The sequence below is a fragment of the Pipistrellus hanaki genome, assembly GCF_964339955.1.
Source record: "Pipistrellus hanaki genome assembly, chromosome: 15".
NCBI classification, from domain to species: domain Eukaryota; kingdom Metazoa; phylum Chordata; class Mammalia; order Chiroptera; family Vespertilionidae; genus Pipistrellus; species Pipistrellus hanaki.
The window spans coordinates 30,232,332-30,259,959 of NC_140517.1; the positions used below are offsets into that span (position 1 = coordinate 30,232,332).

At 50.4% G+C, this 27,628-nt stretch overlaps 3 protein-coding genes across 8 annotated transcripts; 2 read left to right on the top strand and 1 right to left on the bottom strand.

Annotated features, from left to right (window-relative positions):
- Nucleotides 1–5,666: 5,666 nt before the first annotated feature.
- On the bottom strand, nt 5,667–11,472 carry SBSN (suprabasin). 5 transcript variants are annotated; one of them, XM_084906966.1, is made up of 5 exons: nt 10,984–11,459; nt 8,611–8,856; nt 7,128–7,193; nt 6,976–7,020; nt 5,667–5,846 (listed from the first exon to the last, which is right to left on the bottom strand). In XM_084906966.1, the coding sequence occupies exons 1-5, from the start codon at nt 11,119–11,121 to the stop codon at nt 5,823–5,825; spliced, it is 519 nt and encodes a 172-aa protein (XP_084763092.1). In that variant the 5' UTR covers nt 11,122–11,459; the 3' UTR covers nt 5,667–5,822. The 5 variants fall into 5 exon arrangements, with proteins under 5 accessions (XP_084763092.1, XP_084763091.1, XP_084763090.1 ...); XM_084906965.1 differs by having other exon boundaries at nt 10,834–11,457; XM_084906964.1 differs by having other exon boundaries at nt 10,747–11,457.
- Nucleotides 11,473–15,373: 3,901 nt separating this feature from the next.
- On the top strand, nt 15,374–25,463 carry GAPDHS (glyceraldehyde-3-phosphate dehydrogenase, spermatogenic; the record flags this gene model as incomplete). Its single annotated transcript, XM_084906870.1, has 12 exons — nt 15,374–15,440; nt 15,878–15,930; nt 17,964–18,310; nt 19,096–19,192; nt 19,352–19,458; nt 22,541–22,631; nt 22,728–22,846; nt 23,242–23,323; nt 23,630–23,781; nt 23,942–24,104; nt 25,126–25,223; nt 25,303–25,463. The coding sequence occupies 12 exons, from the start codon at nt 15,374–15,376 to the stop codon at nt 25,373–25,375; spliced, it is 1,449 nt and encodes a 482-aa protein (XP_084762996.1). The 3' UTR covers nt 25,376–25,463.
- A 130-nt stretch (nt 25,464–25,593) lies between these two features.
- TMEM147 (transmembrane protein 147) lies at nt 25,594–27,417 on the top strand. Of its 2 annotated transcripts, XM_084906968.1 has the most exons (7): nt 25,594–25,854; nt 25,923–25,992; nt 26,436–26,495; nt 26,582–26,718; nt 26,841–26,925; nt 27,015–27,136; nt 27,220–27,417. In XM_084906968.1, exons 1-7 carry the CDS (start codon nt 25,778–25,780, stop codon nt 27,341–27,343), a joined length of 675 nt encoding a protein of 224 aa, XP_084763094.1. In that variant the 5' UTR covers nt 25,594–25,777; the 3' UTR covers nt 27,344–27,417. The 2 variants fall into 2 exon arrangements, with proteins under 2 accessions (XP_084763094.1, XP_084763095.1); XM_084906969.1 differs by lacking the exon at nt 25,923–25,992 and having other exon boundaries at nt 25,662–25,854.
- The last annotated feature ends 211 nt before the right edge of the window (nt 27,418–27,628 follow it).

Below are 27,628 nucleotides of genomic sequence, written 5' to 3' on the forward strand. Positions count from 1 at the left end.
AGCTTACTTTCTTAATACATTTTAAGAGAATATTTTATATTGCTTCTGGAAGTAGAAAGCCAGAATCACTTGCCCATAGATAGAAAGTACCAGAAAAACAGAGAGAGAAGCAAACAATGGTGTTACATTACAGATGGCTGCAGTTTCTGCATCCTCTTTATTAGCAAGTATTAGAGAGATGTTTAAGGCATACCAGCACACAACTGAGTCTTCCTCTCTAACAAAATCAGAAAGCTTCAAAGAAAATTAAGAGTTTCTCACTGGGTGGTTCAGAGTGATCTAAAGCCATGATCACAGACCACCTAAATTTTCTTCTGCCTCCAGCAGGTTCATGTTCTACATTCTGAGAAAAACTACCTCAGACATTCTGTACTTGAGCAGTCACCTCAAATCAGTCTTAAGGCCTAGTTTTTATATACCCAGTCCAATATATGATGTGGTGCCTTCACATGCATGATCTCATTTAATCCTCGCATAACCTCAGGAAGGAGGTTATTCCCGTTTTGCAGATGAGGTAACAGGTTTTTTAGTTTTAAACACGTACACAGGAGCATATGTGAAAAAATTATGGTAAAATGGAGTTGTCAGAATTTCACCCAAGTCTGTCTGACTCCAAACAGCTTTTTGTCAGAATTTTACCCAAGTCTGTCTGACACCCCCCCCCATGCCTCCTTTGTTTTGTATATGATAGCATCCACAAATCTGGCATGCCTGCATCATGTCCACGACCTTCTGGTTTCATCTTTTCTCTCTCGTGCACCACTTTATTCATTCAACAAATATTTATTGAGTACCTACCCTGTGCCAAGCCTGTACTAGGCACTGGGGATACCATGTGGAACAAGATCATCATAATCTCTTTCCTTAGAGAGCTCACATTCATTGTGGGGGAATTTGCACAATAAACATATCAGGTGGTGATGAGCACTATGAAGGAAAACACAGTGGAGTGAGGGAATAGAGAAGACAGAGTGGGTATTTTAAATAGGGTGATTAGGAAAGGGCTCTTTGAGATGTCACCTATGAACTGAAGCCCAAAGGAAGTGGGAAACTGGGCCATGAGGGTATCTGGGGATAGTGTATCCCGAGCAAGGGAATGGTAGTGCAGAGGCTTTGAGGCTGGAGCAGGGGGAAATGGGAGGAGTTTATATCAAAGAGGTAACCATTTTTAAAATAAATTTATTGGGGTGGCATTGTTTAATAAGATCATATAGGTTTCGGATGTGAGGGCGATCTGGCTGCGACATCTGTCACCCCATTGATCGCCAGGGTTGATTCGGCTGATCTGGCTGGTTAGGCGGGTGTCCCCCTCCTCCCTCACCAATCCATGTGCATCCCTCCCGAAGCTGCGTGCTCGAAGAGGACGACTTTTCCCCAAGAAGAGAGGACCGGTCTTCAGTCAAGGGTATACAAGTAGCTGCGCTCCCCTGCTAGAACCTCCAAACAAGCTCTCAAGATCATATAGGTTTTGAGTATACATTTCTATGGTACATGATCTATATTGTGTGCCCAACACCCAAAGTCAAAGCATCTTCTGTCACCATATATTTGGCCCCCTTTACCTTTTACTACCCTCACCCCTTCCCTCTGGTAACCACCATACTGTTGTCTGTGTCTATGAGTTTCAGTTTTATATCCCACATATGAGCGAAATCATATGGTTCTTAGCTTTTTGTGACTGACTTATTTTGCTTAGTATAATATTCTCAAGGTCCATCCATGTTGTCACCAAATGTCAGTATTTCATCTTTTTTATGGCTGAGTACTACATTTTCTTTATACAGTCCCCTATTAAAGGACACTTTGGTTGTCTCCATTTCTTGATCACCGTGAATAATGCCGCAATGAACATAGGGGTGCATATATCTTTGCAAATGTCAAGTTTTCGGGTAGATACCCAAGAAGAGAGATTGTTGGGTCATGTGGTAACTCTGTTCTTGATTTTTTTGAGGAACCACCAGTCTTCTTTCCATAATGGTTGTACCAGTTTACATTTCCACCAGCAGTGAATGAGGATTCCCTTTTCTCCACAGCCTCTCCTACACTCATTATTAGCTGTCTTGATGATAATAGCCATTCTTACAGACACAAGGTGGTATCTCATTGTAGTTTTGACTTGCGTCTTCCTAATAGCTACTGACATTGAGCTATTGTATATCTGTGGGGTATTTGTATGTCTTCTTGGGAGAGGTGTCTGTTCAAGACCTCATCCCATTTTTTAATTGGATTGCTTGTTTGTTTGGTGTTTTATATATTTTGTGAATAAATAACCATTATGAAGACTTTGACTTTATCTGATTGAGATGGAACCAGCTGAGGGCTTGGAACTGAGGAAGGCTGTGATCTGACTTGGGTGTGAACAGGGCTCCTGCAGGGAATAGACTGTTGTGTGGAGAGAGGGGAGGACAGAGATCAGGCAAGGGGCTTGAAGATGGCGGGTTTGGAGGTTGGACTCAAGTATAGAGAGGAGATAAGGCCTTGGGTCTGGGCAATGTTTCTGATCCCTTCTATGGGATCCTAGGCCTCAAACTAGTACCTACTGGCTCATCTCTTCCACAGTGTCTGTCCTGGAGTCTAGGTTGAAATTCTAGCTCCACCTCTTACTAGCCATAATTTAAATCCATCTGTATAACAATTTCCCTATCTGTAAGAGAGGTGAATGTGAGAATTAAATGGGGTAATTGATGCAAAGAGCTTAGAGCAGTGCCTATCAAACATATATGTTGGGCGTGTTAACGTTGTTATTGTAATGCTTTCTCAGCAGTTGTTTAATTTTGAGACATACACATGCACTTCCTGAAAGAGACAAATATAGAAACTTATTTTCAAAGAGGACTTACTTTGAAGCAGCAGGGTTCCAGGGAAGCATGCCACCTCACTAGCAGAGATCACCAGCAGGGAAGTGCTCTTAAGAGGAACCGTCATCACCACTTACTAGCTGAGTGGCCTCAGGCAACTCTCTCCCTTCCTTGAACCCAAACTTTATCATCTGTGAGGGGGATAATCATGGTACCTTCCTCGTGGAGAGGTTGTGAGGATGGAATGAATCATGTCTGTAAGTGCTTAGCATAGACATAGTAAGCACACAATGAAGATGGCTGTCCAGTCCCGCCCAAACTCCTCTCCTTGTTCTTCCACATCTGCAGAAACTGGCACCTCCCATCCCTGTTAGTCCCCAGCCTGGCTCTGCCTGTGTCAGGTGCCTCATTCTTGCTCACACTTATTCCAAGGCCATTCCCAAGTCTGCTCAAGCTTTCCTTCTACCAGTTGTCAGCCATTTGTGCCTAGCCTGGACCTTTTCTTTTAAACCTCAGTCTAGAGGGAAAATGGATATAAAATAAGTAAATACAGGGTTCCGTAAATACATATATATTGTAACAGCTGATTGCTCAATTTGAAAATGAAATGTATTTTGATAAACACTGCCTTTATAGTTATTCAAAGTTTGTGTACACATTTTGGGGGGACACCCTCTATATAATTACAAATTGTCATATATGCTATGAAGTAAAAAGCAGTGTGCCATGAGAAAGAATAACAAAGGTGGTCTTATGTTCAGATTGTGTGGTCTAGGTAGCTGAGACCTAAAGAGGAGGAACTAACATAGGGGACAAAAGGGACATGGAGGTTTGTACCTCTAATTCCCCTTCACCTTTTTTACCTATGCTCCCACCCCTTTCTCCTCTGTCAGCTACCCATTTGTCCTTTGTACCTATGTGTGTTTCTGTTTTGTTTGTTGTTTTGCTTTTTGGATTCCACATGTACTGAAATCTTACCATATTTGTTCTTCTCTAACTGACTTATTTCACTTAGCATAATGCCCTCTAGGTCCATCCATGTTGTTGCAAATGATCAACTATACTTTAATTTCAAAGGGGAAATCATATAGAGAATATTCCTAGCCGAGTGAACCGCATACAAGGCCTCAAGGCAAGAATGTGCCATGCTTCTTTTACTCTTCAAAACCAGATACGATCTTCTTTTCCAGAAGCCTCCCAGAGTTGACTCCCAGTGCATAATATCCCATGCCTCTTTGGCAAGTAAACCCAGTAAAAAGAATGTGCATACAAATAACCAGTGAAAGTTTTTATTTTATGAAAGGATAATTCCCTTGAGTATTCCCTTTTTGGAAGGAAGTCCTCCAATGTCCAGCACAGAGCAGACTTTCAGTAATGTGTGCTATGAATGAATGCTTCTCTTTTTTAAAATGCAGGAAATGGATGTCTAAAATTTACTTTGAAATGCATAAAAATGTATAGATAGATGGCTAGATGGAGTGATGTGTGTGATGAATAGATGTGTGATAAAGCAAGCATAGCAAAATGTTAGTGGTAAAATCTAAAGAGTGGGTATACAAGTGTCCACTCTAAAGTTCTTTATCTTTGTGCTAAATTTGAAATATTTTCAATATAGAGAGTTAGGAACATCACCTTTATCATGCACACCCTCCCTGGTGTGTCATTTGTTCTTACTGCTGCATTACCTTGCATTTGTTTTCATATTCTGTACTATGCCTGGTCTCTTCAGAAAGCCTATAAATTACAAGGCAGAACACTGTCTACCTTTTTTTTCTTTTGGTCCCACCATTGATGGAATTTGATGCTGGAAGCCATGCTTATAGTCCTCTTCTGCAGGCAAGCATCCCTTCTTTATATAGGAGGAAATTAATGGTCCCTGTGGAGGCAGAGGATCCTGATTGGAATGCCTGTCTCCCAGCAGGGTATGGCAATAGAAAGGCCTGCTGCTTTCTCATGGGTTACCCGGGGCAAGTGCTCTGCCCCTCTGAGCCTCAGTTTCCTCATCCATACAATGGGGATTATAAGAGGACTTATGCCTTTGGGTTGAGAGAGGTTTAAATGGTTACAGAGCATGAACACTCTTCACAGTAAATGCTCAGTAGATAGTAATTGCTATGATGATTCAGAGGCATTGAGTTATCCACAATCTGATACTAGGCCTCCTCAGTCACCATTCTTACCTTATTAAAGAAGCTCTCCCTCCTGTCATCAGAGTGCCTTTCCCCCTGAACCTTTGGCCTTCCCCCCGGAGAGGGGATCTCCCAAATGTATGTCTTTCCTCTCTCCTTATTCACCGATTCCCATAGCTACTGATGCCGAACAAGGAAAGACCTCTTTGTTTTAGAAAATCCCTTGTAGCTGTTAGGCTGTTTCTCTCTCCAAATACTAGTCATGTTTCTTAACCTGTGCAAGCCTCTACATGCCTCTCAATAAAATGGGCAATAACAGTATCTCTTACCTAACTGGGTGGTTGGGAGACTTCAGTGATGTCATGCATGTAAAGCACTCGCCCGGGAGCCTAGCAGGCCTAACTTGCATAATAAATCCAAGTAATCATTGTTATTCCTTTGGCACAACATCCCCTGAATGAAGATGCTGAGGTGGTTTCTGCCATCTCTTCCCTGGTGTTTCTGCCCCCACTACTGGCATGAAGTGGCTTTCTTTCATGATGCTCCTCCCAGTGCTGACCATGAACCTTGCACACTAATGGAACTCAGTTTGTCTCTCTAACTGCCTTCTTAGATGTGATCAGTCTGAAATCTCTAGCTCAACCTGTCCTGTGCATCAGACCCCAGCGCTCAGCAAAGAAGCCAGAAGAGAAAAGAAGCCTCCCCTCACATTCCTCCTTAGGAAGCATGTGGACCAGAATGGGAGCATGTAGTATCATATTTATTCACAAATCTCAATACAGTTCCCTCCAGGGACTCCCAAAATCTACCCGCCTCCCATCCCTAGCTCTTCCAAGGCATTTCAGCTGATATGCCAACAGGAAAGCCAGTCTGCTCAGCAAGCCAGTGCATCAGTTTAGGGAATGATGTTGGCGACGCTCTGGAAGAGAGAAGGAGATAGGGAGTGAATGCAGGGTATGCAGTCATAAGGGTATTGAGACCTTTGCCCTCACATCCTTCCCTAGGGAAATGAGAGGGAGATTGGCTACTTTGGCCCAGTAATTGCCTATATTCTATAGAATATCTTTAGGAAGGTAGCAACAAATTGAGAAAGAACAGGGATCCAGTACTCCAAGGCAGAGACGCCAAGAGGGGCACTCTTTGTAAGAACTGAAAGTTCTTACAAAGATTGCCTGCTTTGCCGGGACCGGTTTGGCTCAATGGATAGAGCGTCGGCTTGGGGACTGAAGGGTCCCGGGTTCGATTCCGGTCAAGGGCATGTACCTTGGTTGCAGGCATATCCCCGGTAGGGGGTGTGCAAGAGGCAGCTGATCGATGACTCTCTCATCGATGTTTCTAACTCTCTATCTTTCTCCCTTCCTCTCTGTATAAAATCAATAAAATATATTTAAAAAAAAAAAAAAAAAAAAAAAAAGATTGCCTGCTTTGCCTCTTGGCAGAGAATCCCCTGCCACCTCATAGCCTGGGAATAAGCAAGTTGTGCCTTTGGGTTTTAGGAGCAGTCTTAAGAGCTGTGACACACCCTTACTCTCCGCCCAGCCTCAGGCAGCTGAGGTACACAGCCAGGACTTTACTTTGGACCAGGATCGCACAGGGGTCTTTATTCAGGGAAAGGACAAAGCTACAGGTTCCCACCACCCAGCATATTGCTGCATGACAGCAGGGATGCATAGCAGAGGTGTTTACAGCGGGTTTGGGTAGGGAAGGAGTCACAAAAGAATTGATGTGGAAAGATGGTGGGCACATGGAGGGGATGGTTTCAGCCACCCCTCTCTCGCTGGCTCACAGTATATGCGCCCCTGGAGGTCTTTTCTGCCAGCTGTTTGCTTCAGTGGGAATGAAAAACACCCAAGAGATAAAAGCAGGATGCAAAGGGCACAGAGCAGGTGAAGAAAGGGACAAGCAGGGCTGGGAAATGGGTTGCATAGTCTCTGAAAGGCTGAGCGTCTGGCCACAGTGAAGTTGTCTATGAGCAGGCAATGGGAAGGGCAATGTACAGACATCTCCCAAGACGAAGAGCGGAAATCTAAAACTATGTGGACACTTACCCTCCATAGAGCTGGAAAGCTGATGAAGGGCTTGTTGACCGAAGCCTGGAATTCAAGGACAAGGGAGTCAGTGCCCATCACCCTCTCCAGCACCATCTCAGAAGGGCCTCCATCCCCCACTTCCAAGTCTATGCTCTGCTTGTGAGACTTACTCCAGATGTTAAGGTTGTGGTTGCGCCCCCTCCGTGATGGCCGGTGGATCCGCCTTGGTGACCGCCCTGTTGACAAAGCCCAGACCATCATTACAACCCCTCAATGCTTGAGGGTCTCCCAAGTTCCTTTTCCCCAGTTACCTGCTATTCTCTAGGGTGACTAACCACTATCCCCTCACTGTCCATAAATAAACCCAAAGGCCTGGTTGCTGTGGTCATTTTGTAGGAGATGGGAAGGAATGCAGTAAGGATGTCTGCCCCTACTGACTATTCTTCCCCCCATTCCCTTTTATTTTAGTTAATGAGATGCTTTCAGTCACTAGAAGGGGCCTGACTAGAAAGGGAACCCAGAGGACCCACACAAATGCCAAGACCATAGTTAACCTCAGCCCTGACCTTAACTCTACCCCTTTACATACACTTGAGCCTGATCCCTAACTCAGGTTGATCTCTATCTTCAATCCTATCCCCAGATACTCAGCAGTGCCACTCTGCTGCCGCTTCCAGCCTGAAGCCTTATCACAAACCTCCCTCTCCTGGTCTCTACATGGTGAATCTTGCTGTCTGTCTCAGCCCTTTCCCCTACCATGCATGCTTTCTACATAGACCCTTCCTCCTCACCCACATCCCTGGCTCCCTGCCTGGAAGCCAATGTGGTTATAGGCTTTGAGGCTTAGGCCAGTCCCTCAAGATAGTATCCTAAAGACTCCTCATGGAAATTACAGAGTGGAGAATTGAGGCAGGCAGGAGTCCTCCTTCTATTGCCAACTCCCTCCTGGGTGCCTGTTCAGCTATGCATAGTGCTACTTGCCTCTCCTGTCCTCCAGTACTTGCTCCCTCTACCTGAATGAGGTTCAGAAACCCTCCAGGATACCTACTCCGATGAGGCAGTGTGGAAGAAAGAACCTGGGCTTGTGATTTGCCGAAGATGTGTGCTAGCCACAGGACCTTGGCAAATCCCCTTAAACCTCACTGAGCTCCAGTTTTCTCATCTGAGAATCAGGGAGTCAAGACAGCCTCCTCGCCCTAACAACCTCAAAAGCTCATCATGAAAGTTAAACAAAAAAGGGCATATCTCCACAGCTATTCCTCATGCTCACACTCAGATGTTCTGCCTTTTCTCAATGCCCATCTGCTCCCACAGTCACAGGTACTGGCTCAGTAACTGACTCCTGTTCCCCAGGACAGGCTTCAAGTTCCTCCCTCCAGACCTCCTCAACTAGGAGGGCAGCTCCCAGAGATGGGGCTGGGTCACATTCACACTATCTGGTTTAAAGCTTTGCAGGTAAGATGGATGGATCCATCTGAATAGCTCACCAGCAGCTCCTTTGTAAAGAAGAATAGGGAGGAGGGCATGGTTATACAGCTGCCTAAGCTTCTTTCACCACATGCAGCCTACCTGGGCTCCCCCAAATGTCTTAAAGGTTTAACCTTTCCCTCCCCCTGCCCCCTTCTCCCCATTTCCCCACCGCTGTTCACCTACATTCAGCAGCTGGTTGGCCTCCTTGCCGTCTTGGTTGACCCCATAATGAACATTCTGCTGCAACCTGTCCACCTCCTTCCCGGCCTGGCCAGCAGCATGGTGGACACCTTGGCCAAGTTTCTCCGCTTCCTTTGTAGCCTGGCCAGCAGCGTGGTTGACCCCTTGGCCAAATTTCTCTGCCTCCTTCCCGGCCTGGTTGACCCCATCGTAGACCCCGTGGACTACTTTGTCTGCTTCCTTTCCAGCCTGTTCAACGGCATGGTGAACTCCCTGGCCCAACTGTTCCACCTCCTTCCCAGCCTGGTTGACTCCATTGTGGACCCCTTGGACCACTTTGTCCCCTTCTTTCCCAGCCTGCCCTGCTGCATGGTGGGCCCCCTGACCAAACTTCTCTGCCTCCTTCCAGGCCTCATTAACCTCACGGTGGACCCCATGGCCAAACTGCTCCACCTCCTTCCCGGCCTGGTTGACCCCAGGATGGACACCTTGGACTATTTTGTCTCCTTCCTTTTCACTCTGTCCTGCGGCATAATGAGCATCCTGCCCAAACCACTCCACCTCCTTCCCAGCCTGGTTAATCCCATGATGGACCCCTTGGACTATTTTGTCACCTCCTTTCCCAGCCTGCCCAGCGGCATGGTGGACCCCCTGGCCAAATTTCTCTGCCTCCTTCCAGGCCTCATCAATCCCATGGTGAACCCCCTGGCCAAATCTCCCCGCCTCGTTCCCAGCCTGCCCCGCGGCATGGTGGACCCCCTGGCCAAACCTCCCCGCCTCGTTCCCAGCCTGCCCTGCGGCATGGTGGACCCCCTGGCCAAACCTCCCCGCCTCGTTCCCAGCCTGCCCTGCGGCATGGTGGACCCCCTGGCCAAACCTCCCCGCCTCGTTCCCAGCCTGCCCTGCGGCATGGTGGACCCCCTGGCCAAACCTCCCCGCCTCGTTCCCAGCCTGCCCAGCGGCATGGTGGACACCCTGGCCAAACTTCTCAGTCTCCTTCCAGGCCTCATCAATCCCATGGTGGACGCCCTGGCCAAACCTCCCCGCCTCGTTCCCAGCCTGCCCTGCGGCATGGTGGACCCCCTGGCCAAACCTCCCCGCCTCGTTCCCAGCCTGCCCCGCGGCATGGTGGACCCCCTGGCCAAACCTCCCCGCCTCGTTCCCAGCCTGCCCCGCGGCATGGTGGACCCCCTGGCCAAACCTCCCCGCCTCGTTCCCAGCCTGCCCTGCGGCATGGTGGACTCCCTGGCCAAACCTCCCCACCTCGTTCCCAGCCTGCCCTGCGGCATGGTGGACCCCCTGGCCAAACCTCCCCGCCTCGTTCCCAGCCTGCCCCGCGGCATGGTGGACCCCCTGGCCAAACCTCCCCGCCTCGTTCCCAGCCTGCCCTGCGGCATGGTGGACCCCCTGGCCAAACCTCCCCGCCTCGTTCCCAGCCTGCCCAGCGGCATGGTGGACACCCTGGCCAAACTTCTCAGTCTCCTTCCAAGCCTCATCAATCCCATGGTGGACGCCCTGGCCAAACCTCCCCGCCTCGTTCCCAGCCTGCCCTGCGGCATGGTGGACCCCCTGGCCAAACCTCCCCGCCTCGTTCCCAGCCTGCCCTGCGGCATGGTGGACCCCCTGGCCAAACCTCCCCGCCTCGTTCCCAGCCTGCCCTGCGGCATGGTGGACCCCCTGGCCAAACCTCCCCGCCTCGTTCCCAGCCTGCCCTGCGGCATGGTGGACCCCCTGGCCAAACCTCCCAGCCTCGTTCCCAGCCTGCCCAGCGGCATGGTGGACACCCTGGCCAAACTTCTCAGTCTCCTTCCAGGCCTCATCAATCCCATGGTGGACGCCCTGGCCAAACCTCCCCGCCTCGTTCCCAGCCTGCCCTGCGGCATGGTGGACCCCCTGGCCAAACCTCCCCGCCTCGTTCCCAGCCTGCCCCGCGGCATGGTGGACCCCCTGGCCAAACCTCCCCGCCTCGTTCCCAGCCTGCCCTGCGGCATGGTGGACCCCCTGGCCAAACCTCCCCGCCTCGTTCCCAGCCTGCCCTGCGGCATGGTGGACCCCCTGGCCAAACCTCCCTGCCTCACTTCCCGCCTGGTTGACCCCATGATGGACCCCCTGAATCACTTTGTCTGCCTCCTTCCCAACCTGTCCAGCAGCGTTGTTGACCCCATGGATAAACTTCTCTGCTTCCTTTCCTGCTTGTCCGACGCCATTGTTGATACCATGAGCTACCTTGTCCATGCCGTGGTTGAGCCCCTGGACGCCTTTGTCCAGCTCCTTGCCGGCCTGGCTCCCCATGTTGCTAAGTCCATTAAAAACTTTCTCCACTTCCCTTCCAGCTTGAGTGATGCCATTATTGATGCCTTCCAGGGCCTTGCCCACCTCTCTCTCTGCGTTGCTCAGCCCTCGGTTGATCCCTTCAATGACCTTCTCAATGGGGTCATCACTGGCTGCCCATCCAGGCAGGGCCCCCAATAGCAGTAGGAGGGAGCAAGAACTGACTAAACTGGCAAGATGCATATTGTTGGGAGGACGGGGAGAATGCAGAGAGGAACCAGCGAAGCCAAGCTGCTATTTATGCTGCCTCCCTCCCTCTTCCCCACCCCTCATGACTCAATTACCCACATGAGACACTGACTTGGTTCCCAGTCAAGTGGGTATTTCCCAGGGAGGTTTGAGGTTGAGCAATGAAGAGGAGGAGGAAGAGAGGGTGAGTCATGAATGAAGAATACTCACATAGCATCTTTGCTCCTTGCCCAGTTTGGGCCCTCCACCCCAGGGCCTAGCTGTCTGCCTTCCAACTACCTCCTCTTCTCATTCCTCACCCACTAACCAGGTCTCCTCTCTCCCAACCCCACCTTCAATCACCCCCACCACCACCCACCCCTCCCACCCCCATCTCTTGTTCCTCAGCTTCTTCACTCCTCACAGGGGATCAAGGATCTAGCTTCCCAGCATTAAGATTCTAGAAAGATGAGAGGTATAGTTAGGGGAGGTGAGCACTTTCAGAGAGATGAGAAAATCATTGGACCTTGTGCTTATTATTCTCGTGGACCCGTCGTCGTCCCCCCATCTCTCTCTTCCTCCCCCCCCCCTCTCTCTCACACACACACACACACACACACACACACACAATTTACTATGCTTCAGCCACACAGGACTTCTCCCTGGCCCTCAAAAACACCAAGTTCATTCCTGCCATATGGCCTTTGCCCTGTTGTTCTCCCTAGTCCTGAAACACACCAAGCTCATTCCTGCTTTATGGCCTTTCCTTGCTATTCTGTGTGGTATGCAGTACTCAGATCTTCACAATGCAGGTTCCTCATCATTCTGTTTTTGGCTCAAATATCACCTTCTCAAAAAACTTCCCTGGCTGTCCCCAGGTTATATACCCTGTAATATCATCCTTTGGTTTTTATAGCACTTAATTGATCCTAAATTACCTTTTTTATTGTCCATCTCTCCTATCAGATTATAAATATCCAGAGGACAGGACCTTTGTCTGTGTTAGTTACTGCTATATCCCCAACTTCCAGAACATTGCCTGGAGTTCAGTAGATATTTATAGATTGGAAAAATGGATGGATTAGAAGAAGCCAAGGAAAGGATAGGCCTAAGCCTGAGTCTCAGAGGGTGCTGAGGAGGAAGAGCGCCTGGGTCCCCAGAGCAACCTAGGGTCTCTTGGGAGGGTTGCATATTTTGGAGCCAGGATCACATTCTCATCACAGAACCCTAGCCTTCTGCCTCCCAGCCCTTGGGGAAGGGCAGGGGGCTGATTGCCATGAGCTGGGACAGAACGCAGTGCCTCCTGAAAAGCCGGTTGAGGCAGCCATGGGGAGGGGCTGGAGACCCAGGGCAGCAGGAGACTGTCAGCCAGAACCTGGGCTGGGGGCCAAGAGTTCATTCTTCCTGACCTCCGCCCCTGGAGACTCATAAGTCCCAACCTGAAGTCCCAGGTGTTGACATGGCAGCATGGGTTGAAGGAGGAAATAGCTGAGAATTTGGCCTAAGTGCGAAGAGAGGCATCAGGAGGAAGGGCAGGTAGTAGTTTGTAAATCTGTGGCAGGGTATCTATCTGGAGGTAGTTTAGAGGCAGGCAGAGAGAGACCAGTAGGACAAGAGCCAGTGGGGTGGGTACAGTTGGGTGAAGGAGTGTAAAATATTTGGGTTTTTGTGCCAAGGGAGAGACTAAGAGAGGGGGTGGAGGTGGGACTGCAAGTGGGAAGGCCAGGCAGGAAGGAATGTGCAGGGTGTGAGCAAGTAGGGTGGCAGAATTATGTGTGTGGGTGCCCAGGTGTGGTGAGAATCTGTTAAGTGTTTTGGGGCTTTGCTTAAACAAGGACAACAAGGCCCATTCCCTTGGCAGATCCAGGGTCCCACCCCAGATCCTGGACACTTGGCTCTATCCGGAACCAGGCATCCAAGACCCAGAGGCCCAGGAGCCTCTCTCTGCCTTCTCTGTGCTCTGCCTATAGAGGGTGACTGACTGTATCACCTCTCCAACCTTGAGCTCATCATATGTTTCCAAGTTTCACGCTCCAAGAACAAAGCCAAATCCCTGGGCAACCTCAGGTGTGGCTTTTCTGCCCTGTCTAGTGCCTAAATGAGGGAGTTTCCCATTCCAAGAGATTGCTGGGTGGGGAGCTCCAGAATCCTAATCCTCCCTGAGATTGACAGGTGGGGTTTCTCCAGTTCTCTTTCCACCCATCTCTCTGCCCTGCCCTACCATCTTCTGTCAGCCTCAGGCCCCCTCCTCAGTGCTCCATTCCCATTGGCCACTGTTTGGTTTGGATTTTGGCATCTACCTCTGTGACATTGGCCTGCCATCCTCTGCTGATTTTGGCTGTGTGGTTGTGTTGCTTTCCTAGAGTGAGTGGCGGAGCTTTCAGTCACGGAGCCATCACAGCTCCCCCAAGAATCCCAAGAAGTTTGCCATGAAAGTACACCATGTGCATGCCAATCTGCAGGGCCTCTGAACATTTGTTGCCCGGAGCCTCTCTGCACAGGAGCTGCCTCAGGCTTTCCAGCTCTGGTTAGGATCAGCAGCATTTCCTACAGTCTGGCAAATATTTGTTCCTGATGCTTTGGCAGATCTTGCCATAAAATCAGGATCTGAATCAGCCTTTGGGATCTTAACTCTTTGTCTCTTATTATTGGCCTACTCATATCTGCCATTTTTTTTCCTGCCATTTCTTTTTGTACCAATTTTGATCCTTTATATTCTCTAAGAAATATTTTTATTTTGTCAAGCATTTCATATTTATTATTATAAAGTTATACAAAAATCAGTCCCTTTTCAGTTCTGGTTTTATTTGTATGGTCTTTCCACCACTCTTGATCTTACATGTAAAGTTTGTCCCCCTTTGTTTAATCACTATCTTTTTTTGGTATTGAAATCTCCTTATCTGTATGCATACCCAATATAGTAGCTTCATTTCCACTTCTCCCGGGCCATCCAAGCAGGAAGGCCTCACCCTCACCCTAACCCATGGTAGTTGCTTTAGTAAACTGAGTAACCAGGAGGTTTGGGGAGGAGGTTGTATCATTGTGCCCCTTCTTGTTTTCCACACCTCTTTTTGGGATGGTGACTCCTTCCTGGCTCAAACCCCCACACCCCTAAATCTTGGTCACAACTGTGTGTCAACTGGCCCTGCAGGTGCCTGTCTGTGAGTCATGGATGTGCAAGCAAGCTCCCACCCTCGGTGCTTTAGGGGAAGGGGACCGTCTATCCATTTGTTCTTCCCCAATTGTTTGTGGAAACTTGCTTTGTGCCAGGCACAGTTCTTGGTGCTGGAGACCCAGGGGTTAACAAAATAGGCAAGAATGCATGCCTTGTGGGTGACAATGAACAAGTAAATCAAAACTATGTCGCGACAAACTACATGGAAAGCCACAAGGAAAAGAATGGGGTTTAGAGACATTTGCTGTGAGGAAAATAAAAAGAATAGCATAACTCTGGAATAGTTTTAGACTTGGAACAGCCAACTTAGAATGGGAAGTCAGACAGGCTTCCTGAAAGTTGGGTACATTGAGGGGGTGAGGATGATGGCAGGTAGTGACTGAGAAAGAAGAAAAGTTTAGATAGCGAGTCAGGAGGGTCTCTTTTAAATGTTAACACCTGCTCTGACCCCTGGCCAGTGTGGTTCAATTGGTTGAGCATCATCCAAAAGGTCACTGGTTTTATGCCCTCTCAGGGCACATGCCCAGGTTGTGGGCTTTATCCCTGTAGGGATGTGTGCAAGACAACCTATTGACATTTCTCTCTCCCCCTCTCCTTTCCATTCTCTCTAAAATCAATAAAAGCATGTTTTTTAAATAAAGGGCAACACCTGAGAGAAACTAAGAGGCAGCCAGCTGAGGGGAGGCCTCCGATGGGCTTCTAGGCATAAAAGAACAGCGGGAGTAACTATGGGGGAACGGGGATGTGTGTCCAGGAACAGTGCGAAGCCAGTGTGCTTAGGAAGAGAGAGAATAGCTTTGAGGGCCAGTGTAAAAAGTTGGATTCCATTCTAGACACTAGCGGTGGCATTGGAATGGTGGTGCACAATGTGCAGACAGCACACCCCCACTGGGATGGGATGGGCCCTTTGCGCCACTGCCTCTGTGACCTCACTGGACTATGACGTCACGGCAGAAAGCTCTTGCCCCGCTGGCCCCGCACCCCGCGCCGCAGTAACATCCCCGCGTCGCAGTAACATCGCAGTAACATCCCCGCTCGCAGTAACATCGCGGCGAGTCCCTGGGCAGCCAGGCCATGAAATTTTAGGAGGCCATGCGGAAGCGCGACATCGTCCTCACCAATGTCACCGTGGTCCAGCTGCTACGAAAGCCATGTCCCGGTGAGGGAGGAGGCGGAGGAGCCCGCTGGGAAGGGGGAGGGGGAGGGAGGATGGGAACAGCGCTCTCTGGGTCGGAGTCCCCTTCATAGAATGTCCGTAAGAGGGGCAGGAGGCGCACTCTGGCCAACCGGCTCTTCCATCCAGCTTTCCTCCCACCCCCAGCCAACCCTCCCCAGTCGACCACCAGAGTTTGCTAGCCTAGTGGTTTCCATCTCACGCTTGTGGTGGAAGGCTGGAAGCAGGGGCTGGGATGGAAGCAGGAGCCGAGTTTAAGAGGGGGCGGTTCTGTGGTCAGCCTCTGGGGTTGAGAAGCTCCGGGAGGGAGGTTTCACCTGAAATTGACGCTCCCATCGACCAGGGCGGAAGAGCCGCTTGGGAGATGGCGGGCTTTGTCCCTCCCTGTATTGCACCAAGCCAGGACACTTGCAACCTCCCAGGCTGTGCCCAGCGCTTCGCTAGCGTGCACTTATTGAAGCCTCACAACCACACAGTGAGGTCAGCATGTTTAGTTCCCTTTTCGGAGAGCGCAGACCACTTTCCTTAGGTCTCTCCCACTGGAATCGTACAGTTGGGACTCGGAGTCCCGCTCACAACCACTGGGCAGCCCTACGTCACCCAGTTGGAAATGCGCATGTACACTTATACACACATACACACACACACACACACACACACACACACACACACTCCAACCCAAGGAGCCCAGGACTTTGGGAGGCAACCGCAATCCCTCCCGGCCTCCTCACTTCGGGTTGGGCGTGGGGGGGTGAGAAACAGACAGGAAGCTCCTCCCCAAGGGGCTAGGCGTGGCCCGGGCTTAGGTGCCACTCTGGGTTTCCCTTTGTAAAGTGGATTTGTAGCATAAATCTCACAGGATTCTGTAAGCTGATGCACATGGAGCTCAGCACAGCACCGTCACTGTAATTGGCAGAGCGCACCTGTGACAGCGCTTCACCTACGGAAGAAGCTCCTCTGGGCTCCACCCGCTCAGCGCAGCAACTTTTCTCCAGCCCAGGACCCCACCCCTAGAGTGGAGGGGAAGGCTGAGGGAAGTTGGGAGTTTTAGGTAGAAATGTGGATTCGTCCCTACTTGTAATCCAGATGGACAAATATCCTTTGTTATAGCAGAAACAGAACCCCAAGGAATGTAAACATCCTAAGGTCACCAATAATCACAGGGCCTCTGCCACCAATAAAGACTAATACCTTTATGAACTTGTACTGCTACTGCAAACACCCACAGCCCAGCTTCAGGCCACAAGGTCTGTGGCAGCCCAGAGAGGTCAGGGAGACAGCAGGCCAGCTGGCCCTGGCTCCTAGCCACTTCACTTCCCCAGTGCTTTAGATTCTAGTCGTGCCAAAGCCAACTCCCATCTTCATCCTCGGGGCTCTCTCCATCCCCTTCTCTCCCTTTCCTCATCAATACTTACTATCAGACTTCCTCCCTTGTATTAAAATCAGCACTTGAGATTTCACTGAATCCTCCCAAAAGCCCACAAGGAGAGGGTCAGATGTGATGACCGGAAGTAAGTCAGAGAGGGTCATTAACTTGCACAAGGCCAGATGCCAACTAGTTGAGCCAGAGATGACAACCAGACCTGATCTCCAGTATGAAACCCTCTGCTAGGCAGACCGCTGACTGCTGTCTCCACATCTCCCCTCCTCTTAAACATTCACCTGGAGCTCAGATAGCACACCTCCAACCACAGGTGTTTGAATATGCAATAAGGGAGTGGGAGTGTGTGTTTAGAGAGCCAGAAGCTGATAAAGATCTCCGTTTGTTTCATGTTCTGGTACATCTGTATTCCCTAAACTTTTCTGAGGATAAGAATCACCTTAAATACGTAACTATCAACAAATGAATCTAAAAACCAAGGGAATAAAAAATCTGATGAACAATATTAACTGGTGAATATAATAGAATCAGGGGTATAGAAAGGGAGTGGACTGACAATTCTCGGGGAAAAGAGTGGGGGGTGCGGGAAGAGACTGAACAAAAATGGTACATCTATGGATGAGGACAGTGGAGGGAGGGGGTAAGGGCAGAGGGTGGGGTAGGAACCTGGTGGAAAGGAGCTATGGAGGGGAAAAAGAGGAACAATTGTAATAATCTGAACAATAAAGATTTATTAAATTTAAAAAAAAATCACCTTAAGTGCTCCTTAAAAACACTTGAGCTCAAAACAGACCTACTGAGTCAGATTTCCCTAGGAGGCACAGACCACTGGGCTACATGAATTATCAGACCATTTGGGGAAAGGTCTTCGAAATACTAATGTATGCTGAATGTTCCCAAACTATTGTCATAAGCGCTACATATATTATCATCTCATTTAATCCTCACAGTGACCCTCTGAGAGTACTATTATCTCCATTTTAGAAAGAAAACTGAGGCACAGAGTGTCACCCCAAGAAACTGTTAAAAATACATAGTACCCACTGAATTAGAATCACCAGGGAAGGGGCCCTGGCACTGATATTTTAAAGCAAGCCCATCCTCTATCCATTTTGTGGATCAGGTAGGTTTGGGAAGTACGGCTCCTTTTCTCTCACTGTGATTGTGCAGCTCATTGCCACACCCCACTCCTCCCAACAGTGATCAGACCACCACCACCACCACCACCACCACAAAAAGTTGAGGCAGAGCCAGAGCCAGAGCCAGAGCCAGAGCCAGAGCCAGAGCCACAGCCAGAACCAGAGCCAGAGCCAGAGCCAGAGCCTATCAAGGAGGAAGCCCCTCCTCCTCCTCCTCCTCCTCCACCTCCTCCTCCTCCACCTCCTCCCCCTCCTCCCCCTCCTTCTCTACCTCTTCCACCTCCTCTAACTAAGAAGCCTTCTGCGATTCGGGAACTGACTGTTGGCATCAATGGGTAAGTCAGCCCTGGCCTCCGAGCCTTCCTGAAGCTGTAGGGCCCAGGCATTCCTCCAGTTACTGAATAGGACATCTCCACATTTCTCACCATCAATGCTTTCATTTTGTGCACGTGGGGGGGGGGGGGGGTAGTCAGACAGGGCCTTGCTTATTCTGATGGGAAAACAACTATCAACTAAGGAACATTTGGTTTGGTGATGTGTGAATGAACAGTATGGAGTATATTTAAGACTGGAGAGGCCAGTGTTAGCTGGGGTGTCAGGAAAGACCTCTGGGAGGTGACACTGGAGTGAAGCCTGAGTGGCAGCTGTGCAGCAAGCAATGGCTCAGAGGTAGAGGTGGCAGTGCAGCGTGCAAAGGACAGGCAGGAATTCAGTGCTGGTGTGTAGCAAAAAAGGCAGAAGAGGAAGGAGTGTAGTGGAAAGCAGACGGGCCTGGTAAGCCCTGGTAAAGAATTTGGATCTGGTTTTATTGATAGGGTTGTGGAGGTTTTCAGGCCAAGAGACATAATCAGACCTGAAATTATGAAAAATCCATCCAGCTACACGATTAGGAATGGGGTAAAGGGTGGATGGGTGAGGAAGCAGGCAAATCGGTTAAGCTGGTGAGATCATGAGCAAGGTGATAGCTGCCTGCAAAGGGTTGGTTGCCTTCTTCCCCGAGACCGATGAGTCCCACCCAGTTCCCTTGAGAAGCCTCCTGTTACCCCCTTTTTTCCTGTCCCCTCCTCTGCCTGCTGGCTGAGGATTTTGAAGACAATCCCATAACCCCTGTCCTGGACAGATTTGGACGCATCGGCCGCCTGGTGCTGCGAGCTTGCATGCAGAAAGGTGTTAAGGTGGTAGCAGTGAATGATCCATTCATTGACCCGGAATACATGGTGAGTAGCAGGTAAAGGGTACGACCGGGGGGTTCAAGGGTGCTCTCTGGAAGGTTCTCAGCTGCAATATGAAACCTTCACCAAGGCAGGATTCCTTAGGGATGCTTGTTCCCCTAACCCTGCCTCCCCCAAGATCAAGAGCCATTCTGTCTCCCACAGGTGTACATGTTTAAGTATGACTCCACCCATGGCCGATACAAGGGAACTGTGGAATACAAGAATGGACGGCTGGTTGTGGATAAACAGGAGATCAGTGTCTTCCAGTGGTAAGGGCAGCTGTCTGATGCATGCCTGCAACAAATTAATGGAGGGGGTGTAAAGATGACAAGAATGGGATCCCAGCCTCTCACTTGGGATTCATAACCCCTCAGCATGTACTGGTACTGGTTTGAAGAGGGAGGTCTCAGAGAAGTCTGTGACTGCTAAAATGGTTAGGAAGCACTAACTTAGAAGATGCCCCCCCTATTCTCAGTAATACTTTTGATTTAATGCACATTTGCAAATTTTCGCACAGACATATCAATTCAACATGTCTAAAACACACCTCTTGATTCTCCATCAACCCCCAAACTTATTCATCTCCCTTCCCAGGAAGCGACATCGCCATCTGGCCAAGTGCTCCTACTCGGTTCTTACACAGCAACCACAGTGGCCTTTTTAAAAACGTCAACTGGGCCATTACTGCCCTACTTAAACCCTCCCATTACCCCACAAATAAAATCCCAGCTCCTGATAGGGCCCACAAGCACTATGAGCCCTATGTCTGAGCCTTCTAATGTAATCTCAGCCACACTGGCCATCCACCTCTTGCCCCATTATTAGATGTTTAATATGCTCCAAAGACATCAAGAAAACTAAAAATTTATAAAATGGAAAATAGTGAACCTACTTCATATCTCTAATGTAAATTACTGGCCACTGCTGGCCCTGGTTTGACATATACTTGTGCTTGCATGCTCACAAGCCTTCCCAGCGCTCCTCCCAGCAGATCCACTCCCAGCCCCTCTCATTTATTGGGGTGCTGGGGGATGTGAATAAATGAGGGACAAGGAAGGCTTGTGGTTAGGTGGTCAGGGCTCGGTGCAGGGAAGGGGTGGAAGTGGGGATTGGAACATGGGTGAGAGAAGCTTCTTGACCCAAGTTTGAAATCATAACCAAAAACAATTCTGGCACAGAGGTCATTACTCAGACATACCATGTCCTCTCCTTCCTCAACCTGGGCACCGTTGTTCCTGCCACTTGCAGCATTCTCCCCATCACTGTGCATCCCTACTCAGGTTCTGCCTTGTCAGGTCACTGCAGTGGTTATTCCCCCCGCCACCCACTGTCACTGCACTGTGGGTGTTCCCAGGCACAAAAGTGATGTTGCTTTTGGATGTACTTTACCCTGCTCCACCCTTTCTAGACAGGCAACCTTGGGCTAGGGAAGTGAATTTCCTTGAGCCTATTTCTTCTTGTAACTGATGGGGTGGGGATCAGATCCATTGCACATAGCACAGCCAAAGTTAAACAGTCATGTGGGGAGCACTGAGAAGGGCATTTTCCCACAAGGCCACAGCCTCCTTGCAGGAAGAATCCTATCCTACAGTGCAGACCCTGGCTCTGGGAATACTCAGTACTTCCTTGAATGAATGAATGGAATCCTCAAAACAAGACCCTGGGCAGGAAGGAAGGGCCTAACAAGTCTAGGGGAAAGGGCTGGGTCTTTTGAGGTAGCAACTTAACCACTGTTGCAGAGAAGTTTGTTGAGTAGCCCTCCTCCCTAACTCAGAAGGCAGGACATGGGGGGCACCTCACAAAAGAGGTAATTGAGTCAAATGATGAAAAGTATGACCTCATAGGGCAGATGACCAAGAAAAGAGAACCATGTGTGGTGGCCCAGGGAGAAGAGAGGAAGCTACTCATTCATTCCTTTAATCTGGTATGCAGCCAGTACAGATCTTAGGACCAACCTATCTGTGCTTCCAGCCAGCTCTGTCTCCTACCCCTTCACCTCTGCCCTGGCTTCTCTAGAGAATGCCAACAAGGGTGTGAGGTTAAATGATTCAGTGAAGGCGAAGCACTTAGAACATGGGCACATGGCAGGTGTTCAGTAAACATGTGTAGATGGCTAATAAAAAATAGCACTACAAACACTATCTGAACCTCTTTGGAGGAAGCAGGCTCAATGACAAAGGAAATAGGCATAACCCTTTTGCCTTTAGAGCGATCTAAAAGATGAGATAGATGCTAACAAAAAATCACAAAAGCAAATACTGCAGTTGTGATAAGTCCTGTGAAGAAAAAGACTCATATACAAACCAAGAAGAGCAATAATATTTAATGTTCCAAATGCAAACTTTAGATAAAACTACCAAGTTAAAAAAAAAAAAATTATATATATATATATACACACATACACACACACACACACAGGTGTGTAAATATATATATATGTATATATGTGTGTGTGTGTGTATATATATATATATATATATATATATATATATATATATGCCTAAGCGACTGTTACAACCAGCCAGCCCCCCAATAGGCCTCAATTGCCGGCCAGGCTGAGGGACCACACCTGTGCACAAATTCATGCACTGGGCCTCTAGTAAATTTATAAAAGCGGAAACCAAAAAGGCCTTGATCTTTCTGATGTAAAATAGTAACCACTGCTGACCCCAGGGTAACCTGAGGCTACAGTTCCACCCCTCTTCCCCATTGCTCCCAGGATGTAGTGCCCGTCTTCAGGGACTTGCTCAGCCTCTGGCAGTAGGCTCCCTGTTGCAGAAGCTGAGTGACAGAGACAAGAGGCAAAGAGGGCCACGGTGAAGTTGTGAGGGCAGGGAATCAGAAGCAGTGCAGCAGGCCTCACCCTTCTGGAGCCTACATTCTAGGCAACATATGTAGAAAGGGACTGACCTGGTTGGCCATAGTCAGGGGTGGTCCCCTGGAGACAGAGGGTGATTGAGCCTGAGTAGGGGAGGTGTTTACTTATATATAGCAGGGCATAGCAGGGGAATGGCAGTCAAGGTAGGAGCCCACAAGAGCTGTTCGCAATGTATCAAGATAGGAATGGCAGGGCTGGGAAAGTCAGATCTCCTGTCTCAGCAGCTTTGCATTTGCTGCTCCTTTGGCCTGGAAAGCTTTCAGCCTCCCTCCTCAGCAAGCTGCCAAGAGGCAAGACTAACAGGGTCAAATCTACCTGGGATAGCTAAGTTATATGGGGGGGTGGGGAGAAGAGATGGTTACAGGCCAGGTGGGAAGGTGTCTAGTCAGCCTTTCAAAACAGTAAAGGCCAGGGACTATGAAGGCAAGGCCATGCAAGGGAGACTGATACATAGCCCTGCCACCTCTCTACAGTAAGCAGCCCAAAGAGATCCCTTGGAAATCTGTCGGGAGCCCCTATGTGGTAGAGTCCACAGGAGTGTACCTGTCCCAAGAGGAAGCTTCTGTAAGTGGGGGAGAAGTGGGCAGGGCTGGCTTGGGGGTGTGACACTCAAAGCATCTCATCAATTCATGACACCAGTGCTCCTTCCTCCTTCCTTAGAACCACATCCAGGCAGGTGCCTTCCGTGTGGTCATCAGCGCACCCTCACCAGATGCACCCATGTTTGTCATGGGGGTGAACGAAAAGGACTATAATCATGATTCCATGAAAGTTGTCAGGTAACGGGCAGCAACATCCAGAAGTGGGTGGGTGATGTCCAGAGAACATGCCAGCCTGTGATGGAAAGGGATCAGACTCAGCCTCCCGACCCCACCTCCACCCCCACTGGTGCCTCTTTCATATCTCCATCTGCTTCTCCCTCCCCAAGTCTTAACAGTCACTATGTTAACATCCTCCTAAAACTGTTAGAAACGCACAACTTCTGGAGAATATGCTTGGGGGCTTCCCCCAGCTGCACCTCCGGGGCCTCCTTTAGTCTGAAGGCATCCCCAGTGATCTTTCTCATCCCCATCCTGACTTTTCACAAATCCAAGCCTATGAGCATATCCCCCAAATGAGGAAGAGTGGCTCTGACACTCACCTCACAGTTCCCTTGCATACCGGGCTGTTTCAGCAATGCATCCTGCACCACCAACTGCCTGGCCCCCCTTGCCAAGGTCATTCATGAGCGATTCGGGATTGTGGAAGGACTGATGGTGAGTTGGGGAGAGGGCTGGGCAGGATGGATGGCAGGGGAACGGTACCTCTTCCTCTCAGGATTTGCTTAGTATTTGACTTTAGTAGAAAAAAAACTGGTTTCAAGAGGAAAGGCCCACCAGGGGTGGAGTCTTCTAAAATTCTGTGTAACTCGGCAAGGCTGAACCCTGGCATGCAGGTGCCCCTCCAGGGTTCTGTGGTGGCCTCACAACCCCTACACCTGGCTCATCACTTCAGACCTAAATTAAAGAGGCATAGGAACTTACGAGCAGGAAGGCCTCAGCTCAGCCTTCTTCTTCCCCAAGACCACAGTCCATTCCTACACGGCCACTCAGAAGACAGTGGACGGGCCATCAAAGAAGGCCTGGAGAGATGGACGAGGAGCCCACCAGAACATCATCCCAGCCACTACAGGGGCTGCCAAGGCCGTGGGCAAAGTCATCCCAGAGCTCAAAGGGTATGAGTGCAGGAAGCTGCAACCAGGGTGGGAGGCACACCCTGGGAAGAGCAGACGGGCCCCAATCCTTGAGGTATCTAATGAGAGGAAGGCGGTGGTGAGGGGGACAGATGGAGAAGTCTGTGGGTTCTGACTTCCACCTCGATGTGGAACTGTCCAGGAAGCTGACAGGAATGGCGTTCCGGGTGCCAACCCCAGACGTGTCTGTTGTGGACCTGACCTGCCGCCTAGCCCGGCCTACCACATACTCAGCCATCAAAGATGCCATAAAAGCAGCAGCCAAGGGACCAATGGCTGGCATACTTGCCTACACCGAGGATGAGGTAGGGACAGAGAAGAGACCCTGGGAGAATCCTCTGGGAGAGCGCGTGACTTCCCACTTGCCAAGGAGCTGCTTGCAATGTATAGGAACTGCAGGGCTGGGAGAGTCAGATCTCCTGCCTCAGCATCTTTGCACTTGCTGCTCCTTTGGTCTGGAAAGCTTTCCCCCCAAGTGGCCATATATCTGCCCTCACCTCCTCCAATTCTTTACTTTAGCCTCCCTCCTCAGCAAGATGTTCTTTTTGTGGCCCCTTTCTTCACCTGAAATTCCATTTCAGTCACGATTGGTCCTGCTAGCACGTGCACTCCAATAAGGCGAGGATTTGGGGACTATCTTTTCACTTCCATAGCTCCAGCCATCTTCCCAGGGCCTGGCATGCAGCAGAGGCTCAATACATGCTTCCTGAACAAGACAAAATACACCATTTTTCAACACTTGCTCAGGGCAGGCCATGGGCAGGCACCTTCCCTGTGAAAAACAAATGTCATTGTCCCTTTGCTCCCAGTAGTACTATCTCTGATGCTATCTCCCTGGCTTAGCTCCTTGCAAGTCCACCCTCACACAGCCACCAGGACCTCTTGTTTAAATGAAATCAGATCACATCCCCCCTCCCCCCACTGCAGAAAACCTTCCTGTGGCCTTCCACACCAGGGCCAAAACCCTCGCAGCCTCTGTGCTGCAGCTCCTTTTACCTCAGGTCTGCTGAGAGCCTGAGTCATCAAAACTCAGCCTTGCTGCCTCCACTTGGGCCTCTGTGCCAGCCCCATTCCAAGTGCCTGAATTATTCCCAAGAAATGATATGTATTGGTGCAGCATCAGGGTGTTTGTGGTCTGTGTCCTTTGGCCAGTCCCCCACCAGCAAAGCCCCCATTTGCCTTCTTCATATCCCATCCCCACAGCCTGGACACAGTAGAACTCCACCAAATATTGTAGATGAACGCATAGCCAATATGCCTGAGTCAGAACCTGGACTCCAGGAGGTCTTTGCGACCCAAACTTACCTCAGAAATTCTGACACCCAGGTTGTCTCTACGGACTTTATCGGCGACACCCATTCGTCCATTTTCGATGCTAAAGCGGGCATCGCGCTCAACGACAACTTCGTAAAGCTTATTTCCTGGTAAGGGGGGCGGGTCAGAGAACACAGGGAGCTGGGGGTAATGGGGAGGGATCCCCTGACCCTCTACCGCCCTCCCCAGGTACGACAATGAATTCGGCTATAGTCACCGGGTGGTGGACCTCATCCGTCACATGTATAGCCGAAACAAGTGAAGTGCGACAGCCCCTCCACTCCCCTGCGCTCCCAGTCCAGAACCTCCGCCTCTCCAAGAGCCCGTGGGCCACAAGCGAAATAAAAACAACGTGCTCACAGCTGCGCCGTGTCTCGCGCCGTTCGGGGGGTGGGGAGAGGGAGGGGGGGAGTCCCCACTTCCTCCAGCGGCAGGTGCACTAGGGCCGGGCGCCGATCCTCCCGGGCAGACGGGCAGACGGGCCGGCGCAGGCTCCGGCGGCCGCGCTCAGCGCCCGGGCGCAGCTCGTGACGTCAGCGCCCGGCGCCCGGACTCCGCTCCCAGAAGGCCGCGCGGGCGCGGCGGCGGCCAGGGCTCCCAGCGCGGGCTCAGGCGTCTGGAGGGCGAGGTAGAGACCTGCCTTGCGAAGGACGGGGGCGGCGCCATGACCTTGTTTCACTTCGGGAATTGCTTCGCGCTGGCCTACTTCCCCTACTTCATCACCTACAAGTGCAGCGGCCTGTGAGTGCGGGGCGGCCGCGGGGCGGGGGGCGCGGGTCCGGGCGAGCCCTCACCGCCGGCTCCTGCAGGTCCGAGTACAATGCCTTCTGGAAGTGCGTCCAGGCTGGGGTCACCTACCTCTTCGTGCAGCTGTGCAAGGTGAGGGCGCCCAGAGCCGCTCGTCTGGCCCCAGGCTCGCCAGACGCAGCGCTCCACCCTGCCCAGACCGCGCTGTGTGATCCTCTACCCATAGAAGATGGGCTCTGGAAGGGTGGGACCTGAGGAGACGCCTGCAAGCAGCTTTTGCATAGCTATTTTTGTAAGACTGAGAAAACTCAGTGATATCGTTTGAAGGGGTTTTGTATGGTTAAGAACCACTAACCACCACCCGGTGCTGCAAATGCTGCTGGTCGCGGCCAGCCCACACACCTCTAGGGCTGACCCTGTGATTACCACAGAAAAGCTTCCAGGCCTCTTCCCTGCATCTCCACCAGTCCTGTAATCTTGCCCCCTCAGCTGGTGATCCCTCTCCGTATGAGAACCCCAGGACCGTACACACTAACTTCCCATACCTTGAGGTGACCTCTGTTTTCTGTTCTCAGATGTTGTTCCTGGCCACTTTCTTTCCCACCTGGGAAGGCGGCATCTATGACTTCATTGGGGTGAGTGGGGCAAGGAATCGGGGAGGGAGTGCACAAGTAAGGCCTCCTGACATCTGTACTTACTCAAGCCTTAACCTGACCCACAGGAGTTCATGAAGGCCAGCGTGGATGTGGCAGACCTAGTAGGCCTAAACCTTGTCATGTCTCGGAATGCCGGCAAAGGGGAGTACAAGATTATGGTTGCTGCCCTGGGCTGGGCCACTGCAGAGCTCATTATGTCCCGGTGTGTGCAGGTTCCTGAGAAAGAACAACTGGGTTTCAGAGAGATTCTGGAGGGTGGGATCTCAGATTCTGGGTGCTGAGGGTTTCTGGGTACTGGAGAATCCTCCCCTTTGCCTTTTTCAGTTGCATCCCCCTCTGGGTTGGAGCCAGGGGCATTGAATTTGACTGGAAATACATCCAGATGAGCATTGATTCCAACATCAGTCTGGTAGGCAGTGCTACTGTCCCATACACATCTTTTTGCTGGTGGCAGTACTTCTCCCCAGTACTTGGCCCTGACTTCCTGCCTCCCTTCAGGTCCATTACATCATTGCATCTGCCCAGGTGTGGATGATAACACGCTACGACCTGTACCATACTTTCCGGCCAGCTGTCCTCCTGCTGATGTTCCTCAGCGTCTATAAGGCCTTTGTCATGGAGTGAGTTGGGAGGGATTCAAGGATGGGTCCAAAAGGGGATGGATTATCTGTTTTCCTTCTTTCATTGTGCTGTTTCCTCATAGGACCTTCGTCCACCTTTGTTCCTTGGGCAGCTGGACAGCACTTCTGGCCCGAGCAGTAGTGACAGGGCTGCTGGCCCTCAGCACCCTGGCCTTGTATGTCGCTGTTGTCAACGTGCACTCCTAGGCTTGAGTCCCAGGCATTCACATATCTTTTCCTTGTCTCCAGGTTTTTGTGAATTAAACAGTATTTGGGAAGAAGTTGTTTCCGCCTACATTTCTCTCTGGAGCTGTCTACCAATACCACACTCGCCTGTGTCCCAGAGGCCCTTGTTCTGGCTTTGAAGCCAGGTAGACAGCCTGGCTCTGATTTGTCCTATGTTCCTGTAGCTCTTTGTTTTCCCAGGGTAGACTGAAGGGCTTAAAGTATATAATGTTTGAGCAGTGGCAAACTAGAGAACAGGTAATAGAG